The sequence below is a fragment of the Lampetra planeri genome, chromosome 2 (assembly GCF_965212315.1).
Source record: "Lampetra planeri chromosome 2, kcLamPlan1.2.h2, whole genome shotgun sequence".
NCBI classification, from domain to species: Eukaryota; Metazoa; Chordata; class Hyperoartia; order Petromyzontiformes; family Petromyzontidae; genus Lampetra; species Lampetra planeri.
In genome coordinates, this window is record NC_136108.1 from 22,254,804 (window position 1) to 22,271,777 (window position 16,974).

At 46.4% G+C, this 16,974-nt stretch overlaps 1 protein-coding gene across 3 annotated transcripts in view; it reads right to left on the reverse strand.

The window, feature by feature from the left end:
• The window catches only part of LOC144729887 (collagen alpha-3(VI) chain-like), a 135,309-nt gene that overhangs the window by 46,049 nt on the left and 72,286 nt on the right, over positions 1–16,974 (reverse strand). For all 3 annotated transcript variants that reach the window (XM_078610368.1, XM_078610369.1, XM_078610367.1), the window contains exons 21-23: positions 16,558–16,620; positions 14,280–14,342; positions 13,635–13,697 (exon numbers count right to left, since the gene is read on the reverse strand). In XM_078610368.1, coding sequence (XP_078466494.1) covers positions 13,635–13,697; positions 14,280–14,342; positions 16,558–16,620 — 189 coding nt within the window. The remainder of the gene's footprint in view (positions 1–13,634; positions 13,698–14,279; positions 14,343–16,557; positions 16,621–16,974) is intronic.

Consider the following 16,974-nt stretch of genomic DNA (forward strand, 5'->3'; position numbering starts at 1 on the left):
GGGCATTATCGGTCAGGTTAGGGCGTCCATTTGCATTGGAGATATCAAATTGTCGGGACCCGTTTTCGTTTCGTCTTCTTTGGCAGTTCCGTGTCTTTTGGGCACTGACTTTTTGGCTAAAATGCCCATTAAAATTCTTATCGATCAACGATGCATTGAACTGCCATCGGGTCGCCGGATTTCATTTTTGACGGGCCCTACTGACATTCGGACGGCGTGCGCTACGATACAAGCGGTGGCGACGCAGACAGTGCAAGTGCCCCCGGGTTCACAGATGTTGATTCCCCTCCGGTTGCGGAAACCATGGGTGAGGGAGGCTTCGGGACAGAGTATGCTTTTGGGTCCTTCTAACAAGGCTGTCGGGGGTCTTGATTTATCGGTGGCTCACAATTTGGTGCGGGCTGACAGGGATCCGTTTGTGATGGTTTTGAACGTGGGGTCGCGACCAGCTGTCATTCCGCAGGGCACCGTGCTGGCTCGTGCGGCGCAGGTCCCTGGGGATGATGGGTTGGTTGCGCAGGTGGGCTCGAGCCCCGCGCGGAACGTTGAGCCAGAGGAAGACCTTGAGTGGGTCCATTCGTTATGTGCCGCCTCGGACGATTTGTCGGCGGCGCAGTTGGGTGCGCTGCGCGAGTTGCTCATTGAATTCTCTGATGTATTCAGTAAACATAAGTATGACATTGGGTGCACGGATTTGTTGCACCATCACATTGAAACGGGCGATGCGGCGCCGGTCAGGCTAAATCCCTTCCGACTGAGTCCCGTGGAGAAGGAACATGTTCAGTCGGCTGTTAACGATATGCTAGAAGCCGATATTATTTCGCCCTCCTCTAGCCCGTGGGGAGCGCCTATTGTGCTGGTTAAGAAGCAGGACGGGTCCCTGCGATTCTGCATTGATTTCCGTCGCCTGAATAAGATCTCTGTGGCTGACGCGTATCCGCTCCCCAGGATGGATGAGTCCCTCGATGCATTGTCTGGTGCGCGATATTTTTCGACTCTTGATTTGTTATCGGGGTTTTGGCAGTTGCCGCTCGACGAAGAGTCGAAACCTAAGACGGCATTTCGGACTCCAGGGGGGCTGTTCCAGTTTAACCGGTTACCCATGGGACTTCACTCCTCTCCAGCGACGTTTCAGCGACTTATGGAGCTGGTTTTGTCGGGCTTGCAGTGGGATACATGCTTGATTTATATGGACGATGTCATTGTTTTCAGTAAAACGTTTGAGGAACACCTCCGGCGATTGAGAGGGGTGTTCTTGCGAATGCGATCGGCTAAGTTGAAATTTAAACCGGCCAAATGTCACCTCCTTCGTAGGTCCGTTAGATACTTGGGTCACATTGTCGATTCTTCGGGGATCTCCACCGATCCCGCGAAGACGGATTGTGTCGGTTCGTGGCCGACACCTACGTCCGTTTCCGACGTGCGTAGTTTCATCGGGTTTGCTTCTTATTATCGGCGGTTCGTTGAGCACTTCGCCACTATTGCAAAACCCTTGCACGCTCTAACGGCGAAGGGAGTGAAGTTCAAATGGGGACCGGAGGAGGAGGCCGCGTTTCGCTCCCTCCGGGACGCCTTGGTGGGTGCCCCGCCCTTGTGTTATCCCGATTTTGCCAGTCCCTTTTTGCTGGACACGGATGCTAGCAACACGGGCATTGGGGGGGTGCTATCCCAAGTCGTTGGGGGTGTCGAAAGAGTTGTCGCCTACGGTAGTAGGGTGTTGTCTCCGGCGGAGCAGCGCTACTGTGTCACCCGTCGCGAGCTGCTTGCCATTGTTTTTTTTGTGCAGCAGTTTAGGCCATATCTTTATGGTCGTCACTTTACAGTCCGAACGGACCACGCGGCGCTACAGTATTCATTGAGGGTCGCCCAGCCCTCGGGCCAGTTGTCGCGTTGGTTGGAAGTCCTCCAGGACTATCAGTTTACGACTACGTACCGTAAGGGGTTGCGACACACGAATGCCGATTGCTTGTCGCGGTTGTTGCCTTGTGATGAATGCGCGTGTTTGTCGGGATCGGCGCGCTGTAAACCGACGCTTGCGGGGGAGATGGGGGCACTGGCTGCGACAGCGGGCGCACCGATCGGGGATGATTCCACTGCCTCTCAGGGTCGGGACTCGCTGCTCTCGCTGTCGCTCAGCGAATGGGGCCGCCTCCAGATGGCGGACAGCTCGCTGCTAGCATTGCGCCGCAAGGTTGGGGGTCCCGAGGGGGACCAGGAGCGTACCGGCTCCTATGTACTTGAGCGGGGCGTGTTATTGAAATGGGACAGTTTGTCCCGGCGGAACGCACTCGTGGTGCCTTCCGCTGTGAGGGGGAGGGTTGTCTTGGCGGCACACGAACGCCTCTTGCACTTGGGAGTTAACAAGACGCTTGCCCTGCTTCAGCGTGACTATTACTGGCCGGGAATGGGAAGTGATGTGGTGCATATTCTGAAGGGGTGCGTTGAGTGCGCCAGGCGTAAACCACCGGCCGTGGCAGCTAATCCACCGCTGCAATCTATTCAGGTCTCGCGTACCAACGAGCTCGTTGCAGTCGATATTTTGGGGCCCTTCCCAGTCACGCCGAGAGGGAATAAATATTTGTTAGTGGGGGTCGAATACTTTACCCGATGGCCTATGGCGTGGCCTCTCGCTAACCAGTCGGCAGCGGCCGTGACGGATGCCTTCGTCCAGGGCTATGTCCTGGACAAGGGGGCTCCCGAACGCCTGCTGACCGACCAAGGTAAAAAATTTTCGAGTAAATTGTTGCAAGAGGTGTGCGATCTGTTGGGTACCAAGAAGGTGCGTACCTCCCCGTACCACCCGCAGACTGACGGGATGGTGGAGAGACTCCACAAAACCTTGACTTCCATGCTGTGCCAGCAGGTGTGCGAGGCACATGTAGATTGGGACCTGCAGGTCCCGGGAGTCCTTGCCGCGTATAGAATGGCCCCCCATGCAGCTACGGGGTTTTCCCCATTCTATTTGATGTACGGTCGGGAAGCTGACCCGCCAATAGAAACGCAACTTGGCCTGTCCGCTCCACGAACTAATTCTAATTTGGCAGAACATATTAAGTTTAATATTCACAAGCTGACAGAGGCGAGGGAGGCCGCGCGGCTTAATTCGCGGGCTCGCCAAATTGCTAATGAACGGTTGCGGGCACGGAAGGTGTCCATGCACGAATGGAAACCAGGTGACAGGGCCTGGCTGCATTGCCCTCAGGCACCCTTGGCTACGTCGCCTAAATTGTTGAGACCGTGGAGGGGACCCGTGGAGGTCGTGCGCGTTGCACGGCCCCAGTGCGTTCAGATAAAGTGGGGAAAGCGCCGGTGGTACGTTCACCCCTCCCGACTGAAACCGTTCTCGCCTCCATATGGCCTCCCCTTGTGTCGTGATGGCCGGGCGTGTGACGTGACCGGCGACCCAGAGGGGGAAATGTCTCTGCCTGATCCACACGTATTTTCGCCTGATCTGCTCCCAGGTGTCTCGGAACTGACAGCTGCCGATCACCGGCGGCCGGATCTCCGCGGCGGGGCCGGCCCTTTCAGGCCCGTTCCGCGCCGTCTGGAGCAGCCGGAACCGCCGGACGGTCGTCAGTGTCCCGCCCCATACGATGGACCAGCCAGACGGACTCGCGCCAGGTCGTGCTACTTTGCATGACGTGCCTCGTGAGGAGTCGGGGCAGTTGGAGCGCCTCGTCACTGCGTGTAGTCGCAGGGACGTGGGGCGCGTTCGTTTCGAATTTGCTCGTATCGTGTTATTGTTGACTTTTCGGGTTTATTGTCAATCTGTACATAGTTATTCTTGTTGTTGTTGTTGTTGTGTTATGTTACGGGGCACACTCGGGGGGTTACGGGGTTTTTTTTTGTTGGTTGTCGTTTTATCGTCGTGGTTGGTTGTTGTTAGCAGCCGGGCCGGCTGCGAGCTATGTGGGAGGGGGTGATGTAGTGGTGATACGCGCTGGGTGTGTATGTCGTGTGCCAGCGCGTATGTACGGGTGTGTGTGTGGTGACGCGCGCTGACGGGGAGGAGCAGGCGTCAGTGCGCGGGTGGGGGTAGTGCTGCTGATTGGCGGTGTGCCGGTGACGCGCCCAGAGGGAGTGATCGGGTAGCAGCGCGGTGTGATTGGTCGGGGAGTGGAAACACGCGCTGAGCGGAACCGGATCGTAGGGATAGCGCGTGGGGATTGGGTAACTGAGGAGCGGTGCCGACGTTGAGGTCCGCATCCGCTCCGTCTCCCGGGAAGAAGGGATATATAAGGTGATGCACAGAGGAGCAGGGGGCAGAAGTGGAACCATCTAAGAATGAAGACGAAGGTGCAGAGATAGAGCCCGGAGAGGAGAGTAATGGAGAGTAATGGAGAGTAAGGGAGAGTAAAGGAGAGTACGGGATAGTGTGTAGCCAGCGAGAGAGAACGGTCTACACGAGCTGAGTAATGTATAGTGTGTAGCCAGCGAGAGAGAACGGTCTACACGAGCTGAGTAATGTATAGTGTGTAGCCAGCGAGAGAGAACGGTCTACACGAGCTGAGTAATGTATAGTGTGTAGCCAGCGAGAGAGAACGGTCTGCACGAGCCGAGTATGCATACGGTGTAGCCAGAGAGAGAGAAGGGTCTACACGAGCCGAGTATGCATACGGTGTAGCCAGGGAGAGAGAGGCAAAGTCTACACGAGGCGAGTGGAGAGTGTAGCAGAGGCGCAGAGTCTACACGAGGCGAGAGAGGAGTGTAGCCGAGGCGCGGAGTCTACACGAGGCACAGAGAGCCAGCAGCACAGAATCCAGAGTCAAGAGAAGCGCATTGTGAAGAAGAGAGGCCACGCGTTGTATTGTTACAAGTCAAGATTTAATAAAAGAAGTGTGTTCCCGTCAAGGAGTCTCCTGCCGTCATTTTCCAATACTTCACTAGTACAGCACACTGGTGTGTTGGAGAGAACATCCACAACATTTAAAATCTGAATACGACGTTTCACCAGTAATTACAACTAGCTTCATCAGGCAACAACCAGATTTGTGGAAACATTTTTAATGATTGCTCATCACGTAGCTCTCGGTTAATATGCTGTTATTCTGTGATTGTTACACGAGTGTGGTAATACCTCCACTGATTGCTAATAATCGTAAACGCAGAACATACCAGAGACATGTCACAATGAATTTCCCATTATTAGCTCGAACTGAAGTATATTCCAGGTCTCGCTTTACAATAGACACATGGGAGTTGCCAATCAACAACCGATTGGAAATGGTATCGTGGATTACAGGATGGGTGAATAGCTTCCTGTGATGACTATAAACAAAGGGCACGAATCTAGTTTGAACCACATCTACGGGGAGGGTTTACTCACAACTCACACTTTACTTATAATTTAGCAAACTTTGGAAAAACGTTAATCAACCAGGCTATGCGTTAACTGTGTGTTAACCGACCCTCTTGCGTTGCATTACATTATACTTCTTAATTTTACTAAATTTGCTTTCTCAAACTTTTGATTTTCTTGCTCTAAACCATTGTCTCTCCTCCGGCCACTGTGGTCCGGAATTCCACACTGCTCCCTCCTTGTCCCCTCGTTTGTCCGCCTCCCCAGTCCTCTCTCTGCCCCGGCCCCTCCCCCCCTCTCTCTATTTAAGGCCTCGGCACAGAGTCGTTGTCCTTCTGTTTGTCTTGGTGTGTGTCTCGCTCGGTGTGTCTTTGTGTGTGTCTCTCTGCATGTGTGTCTGCCTATGTTGTTTCCGTCTCTGTGTTTTATCATTCATTCTTACCTGATGATGGTTGCTTGTGTTGGAACCGAAACGTCGTATTCTATTATTTAATTTTATACGTGACTTTACCGAAAAAACCAAAGAGTAAAGGGCACTGTGTTTCTCATTTCTAGCATTTTGTGTGTGTATTGGTAAACAATTAAGGCTGACAGCATAAAAATCCCAGAGTGGACCAACGAAGAGCCTGACAAAGTGAATCACAATATCTATTTACACTGGATGAATACATTGAGCTAAAACACTCTTTTTTTACAGCTGTCCAGTTGGCAAAACATGACCACTGTGGTTGCGTTGGCAGAGTTCTCCGATGTATTCTCGGTTCGTACTGCATGTTTTTCGGCACAGTGTCCGACGTTTCATTGGACGTGCTGGGAGTTTATTCATCTGTGTGCACGGCAAGTACGTGATACTGTAATACAAATAGTCTCTGTTGCGAAGCGTGGTAAAACATTCACTTCTGTTATTAATGTATCCACGGTAAATACTCAACAACGTTCTCCAAGCTTTTCAAGCGAGCCAGGAATATGAATTCTGTACGTGCATGTGGCCAGTGTCTTTACTTGATGACCGCTGTTGACTTTTCCCTAAGTGGTCCTGACCAGCTGGGCCCTTATTCCACCGGTCCCAAGGGAATGATGGGTTTGGTCTAACGTGAATAATTACTGGAACTCACAACATTTTCCGATCCTGACCTCACTCCTGCGCAAACTGAGCCGCACCAGATACGAGACAGCTGCTGATCGCCACTTGTTTATTTAATTGCAGATGTGCAGGTTTTCAATGAAATTTCGTTTTTAATTATTTTCTTGCTCATCTTGGTTATTGTGTTTTGAATTAGAGATTTCAAGAATAGACACAGGGCCGAACATCTGGAGCTCTTTACGGCATGGTTACAATATCCCAAATGTCACGAGGGGAGAACACGATGCCAGAAATGGTACAGGCTTTGTTAAACAGCATGCAAACTAACCCTTGCCAATGAAAGCAAAAACTGCAATGCACACAATTCAACATGTACTGTATGCATCACAAACCTTTTACAAACTTGGATTTGTGTTACTTTAGTTTCCCGTTTCAACATCATTCCTGTACAATATGCTTAATAAACGTGTTTAAAAAAACAAAAATTTCGTGTATACATTTTTCTAAATGCTGTCGTATGTGTTATTATAAACACGTGAGTGCGAGCCTCGAAATGCTCAAGAGGGAAAACGTATTACTGGTAGGAACGAAGTGGACCAGCCTACAATAGATGATATCGTCCGTCCGTCCGTGTAGCAACATCGCCCCCTACTGAAAACACTTGGCATGACCCTACAAAAACCTTTAGACTCAGTGACACTTTCCTGGCTAAACAAGTGTAACATTCCCTTATAATTCCCTGAGATAGCTTTTAATTAAAAAATTAAATTACAAATTCACTCACAGCGGCCTTCCTGGCTAAACAAGTGTAACATTCCCTTATAATTCCCTGAGATAGCTTTTAATTAAAACATTTAAATAACAAATTCACTCACAGCGGCCAAAAGCCTACAGCTACGCCTAAAGCCTAGAACTAGGCCTCAAACTCTCCCTTCGTATCGTACCCCCGCGTGTGTGAAAGGGAGTTAATGTTTAACAATGTTACATTCCCTCATGTTTTTAAATAGAAACATTTACATTTAAAGCTTTTACATTAATAATTAAAACATTTAAATTAAACATTAATAATTAAAACATTTAAATTAAACATTAACTCACAGCGCCCTAAAGCCTACAGCTAGGCCTAAAGCCTAGAACTAGGCGTCAAACTCTCCCTTCGTATCGTACCCCCGTGTGTGTGAAAGGGAGTTAATGTTTAACAATGTTACATTCCCTGGTGTTTTTTTAATAGAAACATTTACATTTAAAGCTTTTACATGTATAATTAAAACATTTAAATTAAAAATTTACTCACAGCGGCCTAAAGCCTACAGCTAGGCCTAAAGCCTAGAACTAGGCCTCAACCTCTCCCTTCGTATCGTCCGATTAGGTGTAGCAACATCGCCCCCTACTGCAAACACTTGGCAGGACCCTACAAAAACCTTTCGACTCAGTGGGGCTTTCCTGGCTAAACAAGTGTCATAATACATTATGTTTATATTCTTTGGTTATTCGTTCCTACCAGCCCACCCCGCAGGGTCCTGTTTATTGACTGAGGTGACTACGTACGTCTAAACAGGAACAGCGTCGACTTGATGTGGTAATACCGGCCAAGCGAAGAGCACGGCTTGATGCTAGTGGCGCTCTGGCATGGGGCCCTGCACCACCAGATGTCCCTCGTGCCTAGCCAAGTTATATTTACACATTCTTAACTAAACTATTTTTTTTATTTTACCAGCTAAGACCCACTGAGCTATATAGCTCTTTTTATCAGTAGCGACCTGGCCACATATGGTAGCTCAATGAAGTGGCTTATCAAGTGGAAATTTATAGCAGGCAAATACTCAATACGAATGTGCATTCTAAAGTGGAGGGACAAACCTGGGGCCTGGAGAAAAATCCACGCGACCACAGGGAGAGAGACATGCAAACTCCAAATATACAGGCGTTTAGGATCGGGATCAAACCTACGACCTCCTGCAGTTAACATCTCGCCACCGTGGCGCCAGAACATCCCCCTGACCCTCATTAGATGGTGAGTATCTCGTATCTGGTCACAGTCCCATTCGGTGAACAGTGTTTGGTGAGTGTTGAGAGTCGTCAACAGAGGCATGGTGGTGCCGATGGTGGAAAAAACAGTAAGGGGAGAAAAGTTGAAAGTCGGGGACTGAGCTGATGGGGAAGATAATCCCGTCTGTAGGACGGGCTTGCACTCTAGTTATTTCAAAATTTCCCAGCTACAGTGGTACCCCGGAGATCGAACTTAATTCGTTCCAGAAGGCAATTCGAACACCGATTTGTTCGAACACCGAATGCATTTTTCTCATAAAAATTAATGTAAATGACATTAATTGGTTCCAGACACAAGAAATATCATTATAAAGCATTTTTACACAAAGTTTACAGTAATTACATGCATAAAATCATACAAAAAAACAAGCAACACAATAAATAAATTGAATAAATGAATAACTATATGGAATAAATGAAATAAATTAACATTGAACTTCACTTTACCTGTAGTAAGGAGAGTTGATGGCTTGAGTGGAAGGTGGTGAGGAGGAGGTGGTGGTGTTATTGTTTGGAAGGGGAGTTCCCTTAGTCTGGGCAAGCGTCATGCATTCTGGCCATACGCGTCTCAGCCGTACAGGTTCTTTCAAGTCGCGATTGCCTGTTCGACCTCCGAATTTCGTTCGGTTTCCAGGGCAAAAAATGTTGGGAAATATCGTTCGAACACCGATTTGTTCGAGTTCTGGTGCGTTCGATCTCCGAGGTTCTACTGTATTACAAAAACTCATTGTGCTTAGCGGTAAATCACTGCGATGCTGGGTCACCACACCGCCACTCTCCTGGCCTCCCCATCCAAGAGGAGATGGAGCTGAGCGAGCGAGTATGGTGAAGAATTATTATATAACAAGCCGAGAAGCTGGACCATCGAGGGAGACTTGATTTTGTTTCAGGGATTCCAGGACTCCTGGCCGGATTCATACAGAGTTGCGTATTTGACGCTTTTTCACATTTTTCGGCACATGCGAGGAATTACATCAGAAGGGTATGACCACACTTCTCCAGCACCAGTCACTTCGGGCGAGCGAAGGAAGTTACTCAATGACAGCACGGGTTTGGCTATCACTCACACTGATGTTAGCCATGGCAAACGAACACAGGTCACTGGGTTATGTGCGTGTCGATATATAGTACGTGCCATACGTGTAAATGTGTGTCGAAGAACCATATACAATATAGGGACTCCTCTACTTACAAGCGCTCGACTTACGAACTTTCAGAGATACGAACAAACCTGTCTGTATGTCCAGTTGCCTGTTTGGACTGAGAGTCGTACGTTTAACTGTCGCGCAATAGATGGCGGTGGTTGTTCGATATCATTACCGAGCATTGCCAGCATTTCTACCTGGGCTGCCGCCATTTTATGTTATTGTGTTGTCGCTGTGCGGTTCACTATGACGTTCTCTCTGCTTTTCACGAACATGATCAACCCCCATCATGCTTAAGGGTGGTGAAAGTGTTAAGGGTGGTAGTAAGAAGAGGCACAGTATTACGATGGAAACTAAGTGGACATTATAAAGATATGTGACAGAGGTGAGAAAATGATAAACATTGCGCGAGCTTTTGGGATAAATAGTTCGACTGTTGGGATTTTTTTTTTAAAGGATACAAGTTCATGTATGGAGAAAAGAAGAGAGCAACTGTGCAGACATCTCTTGCTAAGTGTTTCAAAAGAATAGAGAGGAAACACGAGCACCAAAGAGAATTAGCATCTACATGTGCAGAACGTGAAGAACCAGCGGCATCTCCATCTGCAGAACATGAAGAACAAGGGGGATCTAGATCTGCAGAACATGAAGAACAAGGGGCATCTAGATCTGCAGGACAACTTTTAAAGCTATTCCCCGTGTTTAGTGTACATGCCGTACAACATGGGGAGCGGTGGCATAGTGGTTAACGTACTGGTGACTTGAGTTCGGTTCCCGGTCACAGCTAATATTGGTGAAAAATATCTGAACCGGTCCTAGGGCTCCCCTAGGTCGACTCGGCCTTTAATGAGTACTTATATCTTTGCCTTGTGTCTCTGTATCTCCTTGTGTCTCTGTATCTCATAGTGTCTCTGGATCTCCGTCTGTCTGTGTCTCTCCTTGTGTCTCTGTATCTCCGTGTGTCTCTGTATCTCATAGTGTCTCTGTCTCTCCTTGTGTCTCTGGATCTCATTGTGTCTCTGTCTCTCCTTGTGTCTCTGTATCTCCTTGTGTCTCCTGGTGTATGCCGGTGTTGCGAGACACTGCGATGAAAATATATACAGTATTTTTTTAAATTGCCGCACTGCGAAAGTCTTAACATTCTGAAGAACTTGCGGATTTCCGCCCTTGCAGAATTTATGAGCCGTTACAGACTGTGGGGGCGTTGTGAACTTCAGTTTATCTACTCATCAGTGCTCACAAAGCAACTGTTGTTGATGAGGCCTGTGTGTGTAAAAATCAATCTGAAACAGGTTCCACTCCACATCTAAAAAAAACATTACAGTGAAATGTAAACATTACGGCGAGGCTACATCCAATTTCTCAGCAATAATCATTGGGCGCGTTATTTATTGTCTTTACTCATACAGTCGAAGACAAGTCGCTGAAATATAGCTAATGTATGACAGCTGTGGCATACAGTTAGTTATTCATTTTTCGATTTAAAGCTGTCGTGACTGCAGGGATTCATCTTCTTTGTTCTTTCGGTAAAGTCAAGTAGAAGGGAAATAATAAAATAACAAAAATAAAACATAATAAAATACAATTCTCGCGAAGTTTCGGCTACAACGCAAGCAGCCGTCCTCAGGTGAAGAACAGGTCTGTCTCAGTGTTTTATTATTATTTTATTATTTCCCTTCTACGTGACTTTATCGAATGAACCAAGAAGATAGTTATTCATTGTGACAAACACACCATTACAGGAGATAATACATTCATATCTGCGGTCCAAGATGCCGCCACGGCTTAAAGGGCCATGAAATATAAAACGAGTCATTCTTATGTTATGTTGAAACACTCACAATGTATGGAAGGGAGTTTTCCCTTTGGAATGGGCTGCTTTGGGAATTCAGCAGCAATGGTTTCACATTTTTAAAAATTGGCAGGACCGTGTCTTGCAAGGCCAATAAAACCCACTGCCAGATGTGTAGAACCAAGTTGATGTAAACATCCGTAAAGAGATGTTATTTTACAGTTTTTAGCATCATAACAAACTGAAAAACTGTAAATAATTATCAAAGCATATGTGCAGTGTAAGTGCATGGCAATTTTTTGAACATGCAACTTGATAAATAACACGTGGAACGTTCAATTAGTTGCACACAGGTTCGAAAATACCGCTTAATTGGGTTTGGGGAAACGTGACTCTGACCCACTGTCTCTGTATCTCCTTGTATCTCTATATCTCCGTGTGTCTCTGTATCTCAGTGTCTCTGTATCTCCGTGTGTCTCTTTATCTCCTTGTATTTCTGTATCTCAGTGTCTCTGTCTCTCCTTGTGTCTCTGTATCTCCGTCTGTCTCTTTATCTCCTTGTATCTCTGTATCTGAGTGTCTCTGTATATCCGTGTGTCTCTGTATCTCCGTGTGTCTCTGTATCTCCGTGTGTCTCTGTATCTCTGTGTGTCTCTGTATCTCCTTGTGCCTCGAAACGTCGTGATCTATTATTATTTTCTACGTGACTTTACCGAAAGAACCAAAGAGTTTGAATCAGAATGTTAATAATTATTTAGACTGGAAGAATCCGATGAGCAAAAAAGCTCTATTTTCACAAATGTCCAGTAGGAGCAGGTCAGAAAGTTGCAACAACAAACAATACAAAAACACGATAGGAGTGGAAAGTAAAGGAAAGCTAAGGCACTACATCTAAATATAAATAAATAAAGCATAGGAGTACACATTGCACAAGTACATAAATTCCTGGCGATTTTTCAAGACCAAATGCAATCTTGGGCACGGCAGCAAAACAACAGCAGTCTCAGACCACGCCAAGACAACGACACACAGTCCCTCAATAAAATAGCACATCAAAATTCAACTATCGATATACGGATCAAAGTCACACATCACATTTGCAAAAGCGGTTGTATCCAGGACTCGTCTTCTGCTTCAGAATATTTTTTTGGAAACAACGGTCGTTCCAAAACGTTTGGGCTGCAATGGCAAAGGGCTTTGTTGCCTATTCCTATTCCTGTCGTTTGGCCGGCCGAGTCGCCATTGAAAATTACCACCATGGGAAATAAACTTCCGATTCAGATCTTGGTTCTTTCGGTAAAGTCACGTAGAAGGGAAATATCGAAATTTTACTTCTTTCAGTTGAATACATAGGCTTTCGCGAACAATATTATCTATATCTTTTTTTTTGGGTTAGGTCGCGTAGATATAAATGTGTCGTTAAACCTGTCACCACCCGACACAGCCAATTAGTAAGTCTTGTCACGTAAACAAAACATGCCAATTTGTTACTTGTTCAGTACACCGGTGTGGTGGAGAGTAAACCCACAACATTCACAAATTCGAGTACCGTGACGTTTCACAGGTAATTACCACAATCATCATCATTTGCATGTGGCTTGCAGAATGGATGCGCTGCAGGACCAGGACAGAGTAGTAAGACACAGGGCAAGCTGACCCAGCTAAAAGCTGCTTATGGCAATCACCCAAATATTTTAAATGCACTTCAGGAAATGCTGATCGTTATTTTGCATTGGCTGTGCGCTGTGAAAGACACACAAGGCTGTCTACACATTTTTGCGTCTTGTTTGAAAACATCTTCCAGCTTGGCTATGATTGGCACGAAAGAAGTTCAATGTACTTATGTACATATATTATCGTGTTGTATTTGTTTGCATCATCATTTGTTTGCAGTTACTGACTGGGACAAAGGAAGTTCATGAAACACACAAGATTGTTTATTCTTAGTGGGGGTTTTATATGTTGTAAAATAAGTGTGCATGAAACAAATGTAAGTATGTTAACAATATGGCTAGATTATTATTTCAGTTCTTCTGCCATGTACACAACAAAAAAGTTGTCAGTACAGGCCCGGGCAGCCTAGACATGAATTTAAAAAGTTGAATGTGCATATGCATAATTCAGATACCACAAACACTACAACAATCACTACTTAAATTGCAATTTCATTGCATTCAAATATTAACTATTGCACATTTAGTAAAAAAAAAGTGCGTTTGGGTTGTAGCTCGTGTTACCGTGGGTGACAGTGGGTACACTTCTCACCTTCAAGCCTCTTGGGCCTGGTTTTCCGGGATCTCCACCGACTCCAGGCACCCCAGGAACACCCTTGCATTGACACGACACGGACACGTGCACATAAGCCACTTGCGAACGTGCGCCTTAGCAATAGAAATGTCAGTTAAACAATCTCAACATCTGCAATAACATTTACATTATAAAATATAACTAACACGTGTATATGCATTTGATATAGTCGATGTTGCGAAAACGCTACATACTGTGACTACGATACAGCTCACGAGGCGGGCGTCACAGAATAGCATTCTTACTGGCACATTGGGCTTCCAGGCATTGCTCATTTGCCTTTCGTGTCCACATATCAATTGTCAAAAATGTCTAAACTTAATGCCACCCGGCTACGGTAGAAGAAAAACACAGCAAGAATAACCACGACACCGACTTCGATATTTTTTTGCCATTATTTCATAATGTAAACATATCACTCAATCTAATATAAACACATATTTACATGAATAACTATAATCACACATCACAGTAACAAGTACATAACTGTTCTTCAATGCCTCGTATGGGTGTTGCGAGTTATTAACCTAACACGTCCACCGGGAGCCGTGTAAGACTGCGAATGTGTCTGGGATGATTGGCAAGCGTAGCGGCGATACGCACATTGGGACCACGGAATCCGGGATCCCCTCTCTTGCCAGGAGGTCCAGAATTACCCTGGGCTCCCTGCAAAGAGAAGACAATTTTACACATGAAATACTCACTTGGATTGTTGGCTGCCCTTCACATTTTTGACGTCGCCTCCCTTGTTAATACGAGCTTTGAGTTTAATTCACAGTTTTGCGACCATCCCCGGTGCAAATGCAGTGTTCATCCAGTTAACTAAGAATAATGCTTCTAAGAATTTTTCACGTTCAAGGAGCAAGTTTCACTCTCGATATATCTCGTTTCAAACTCAGCTGGTCCCTGATTTTTCGAGCAGTCTGTGTGTTTTGCCGATAGACTTGACACCATTGCAATGGAAACGTGTCACTGAATTCCACTACTACACATAAATGTAAACTTTTATCACTACTAAACTCACCACAAAAAGTGCAGTGCTTATATCTTAGATATACAACCGAGGCTATGTCCTGAGCTGTCACGCATAGATTTGAAGCTTCTTTACAATGAATAAAACAAATCATTCGGTGATGCTGCTGCATTGACGGTGATGCACAAGCACAATTAGCAAAACAAACCCCTCACATTCATCAACAACAACACTGTGGCCTTAAAAGGAAAAGTAAATACGAAGGTGACATTCTGGGCAATGGCCCTCTTTCACAGTACATAGAGAGTGAGAGAGACGCCACAGCGGTGTCGAGTGGAAAAGAGATGGAGACAGCCCTTTATATATTCTTAGCCACGGCTCGGTTCATGCTAGGTTTTGGCTCAAATGAGCCATGGCTCAGAACCACCGTGGCGCTTAACTCGAGCCAGCTCAGGGCAAGGTCCCAGCCGCGCTCAGGATTCCCAGGAGGCTGAGCCAGGCAATGGCCGGGCCGCTCGCTCGTGCGACTTTGAAACCACCGAGCGTCTCAAGCCTGAGCTGAGGCTGAGCGTTGGGAGGCCGAGCCAGAGCTGAGCTGTCACTGAGAACACTGCTCCTAAGCTAAATGCCTGACTTTCAAAACAAGTTGCTATCCCACACCTCCATCATTGCAATCAACTCTTCACTCTGTGATAGAAAAGGTAGCCCACTATTGAGAATTCCCCCCCCCCCCCCGCCTCTCACCTCACCGATGCCAACCGTGTCCCATAGTCCCAGGATAACCCTTCTCAACTCTGTCTTCAATTCATCGCGTTTTGATTATTCACACACCCAAGGGTGCAAGCTAACCAATTGCATTTGTCTACATCGCTGATGTGGATGGAGTTGCGCTGTCATTTGTTTTAATATTAACCTTCAATATTTGTTTTCATTAGTTGAACAAATACATATATATAACACATATGCATTCAGAATAATTTCCAAAAAACAGCACATCACCATCACCAGACGACCATGTGGCATGCTGGTCCATCCTACCAATTGCAGGGTTTTGTGTGTCTTTTCAGTGTTTTCCCCTCCCAGACAGCCTTTTTGTCGAACCCCAAGTTCTGTCTAACTCCTAATTCTATCTAACTCCTAATTCTGTCTAACCCCCAATCCTGTCTCACCCCAAAATCTGTCTAACCAATAATTCTGACTAACCTATCATGTTGTCTAACCCCCAATTAAGGTCCAACCCCTAATTATGGCTTACTCGAGTCCAGCTACGAGAAGATTTTTGTTTGAAGATTTTTTTTTATTGGATGGTTCATCTGCTGTTTGCTCAAGAAGATACCAAGATAATGCGATATTAACCTATGTAACATATGCATGCTTACCACGAGAGTGCTTCAAGAGAAAGGTCGTGTCGTTTTTTTCTATGCCTCCATTGAGGAATAGCAAAAGTCCTCCGTTGAAGAACAGCAAACTTACACAAACTCTGTTTAACACGTAGGCTTTGACGACCAATTTTATTTATAATCACGGTTTTTAATGGGTTCGATCGCTTAAATATAAATGTGTTCTTAACCCACTACCACCTGACAGTCAATTCATTATAATTTGATTGTAAATGTTGTAGGTTTACTCTCCAACACATCGGTTTGCTGAACTAGTAACTAATTGGCAAGTTTTGTTGACGCGATAAATCTTACTAATTGGCTCTCTCCTGAAGCCCTCTCGTGGCTAGCAGACCTTGACATTGGCATTTAGCTCCTGGTTATATTGCCATAGGCAAGAATATAACATCATGTAAAGGGTAAGTGCATGGGTGCTGGAGTATACACGAGTCCAGGGAGTAGTTGTTTCCGGGTAGAAGCTGCGTACTACAAGAAAGGATGGTGCATTGCACAGGAGCAGTGGCATTACCTGCATGCCGACAGTTCCCCTCATGCCCGGCAAGCCTGCTCCTCCCTGATCCCCACGCCCGCCCTGCAGCGCACAGAAATTCATTGCGAAGTCTACGTGTGGGTTTCTGAAAAGATGGCACGCTCGTTGAAATATTATTGCGGGAAATGCAGCGATTTAATTATTTAAATATTAATTTCCAGCGTTTGTGACAATCCACTGTTGGATCAAGGCCTTCTCGGTCCTTTCAGTCGTGGGGCCTGTTTGATCATAAATAGTCACAGGAGATGGCCACACAACCCAATATAGGGCCATAGAGCTTGGGCAAATGTTGGCACCAGTGGCAAGATGTTCTACCTTGCCTTGTATACAGGTCGCGTGCATTTTTCCCTGGGTCCTCCGGATTTTTCCCTCCGCATTTATAAACATGTGTTTAGA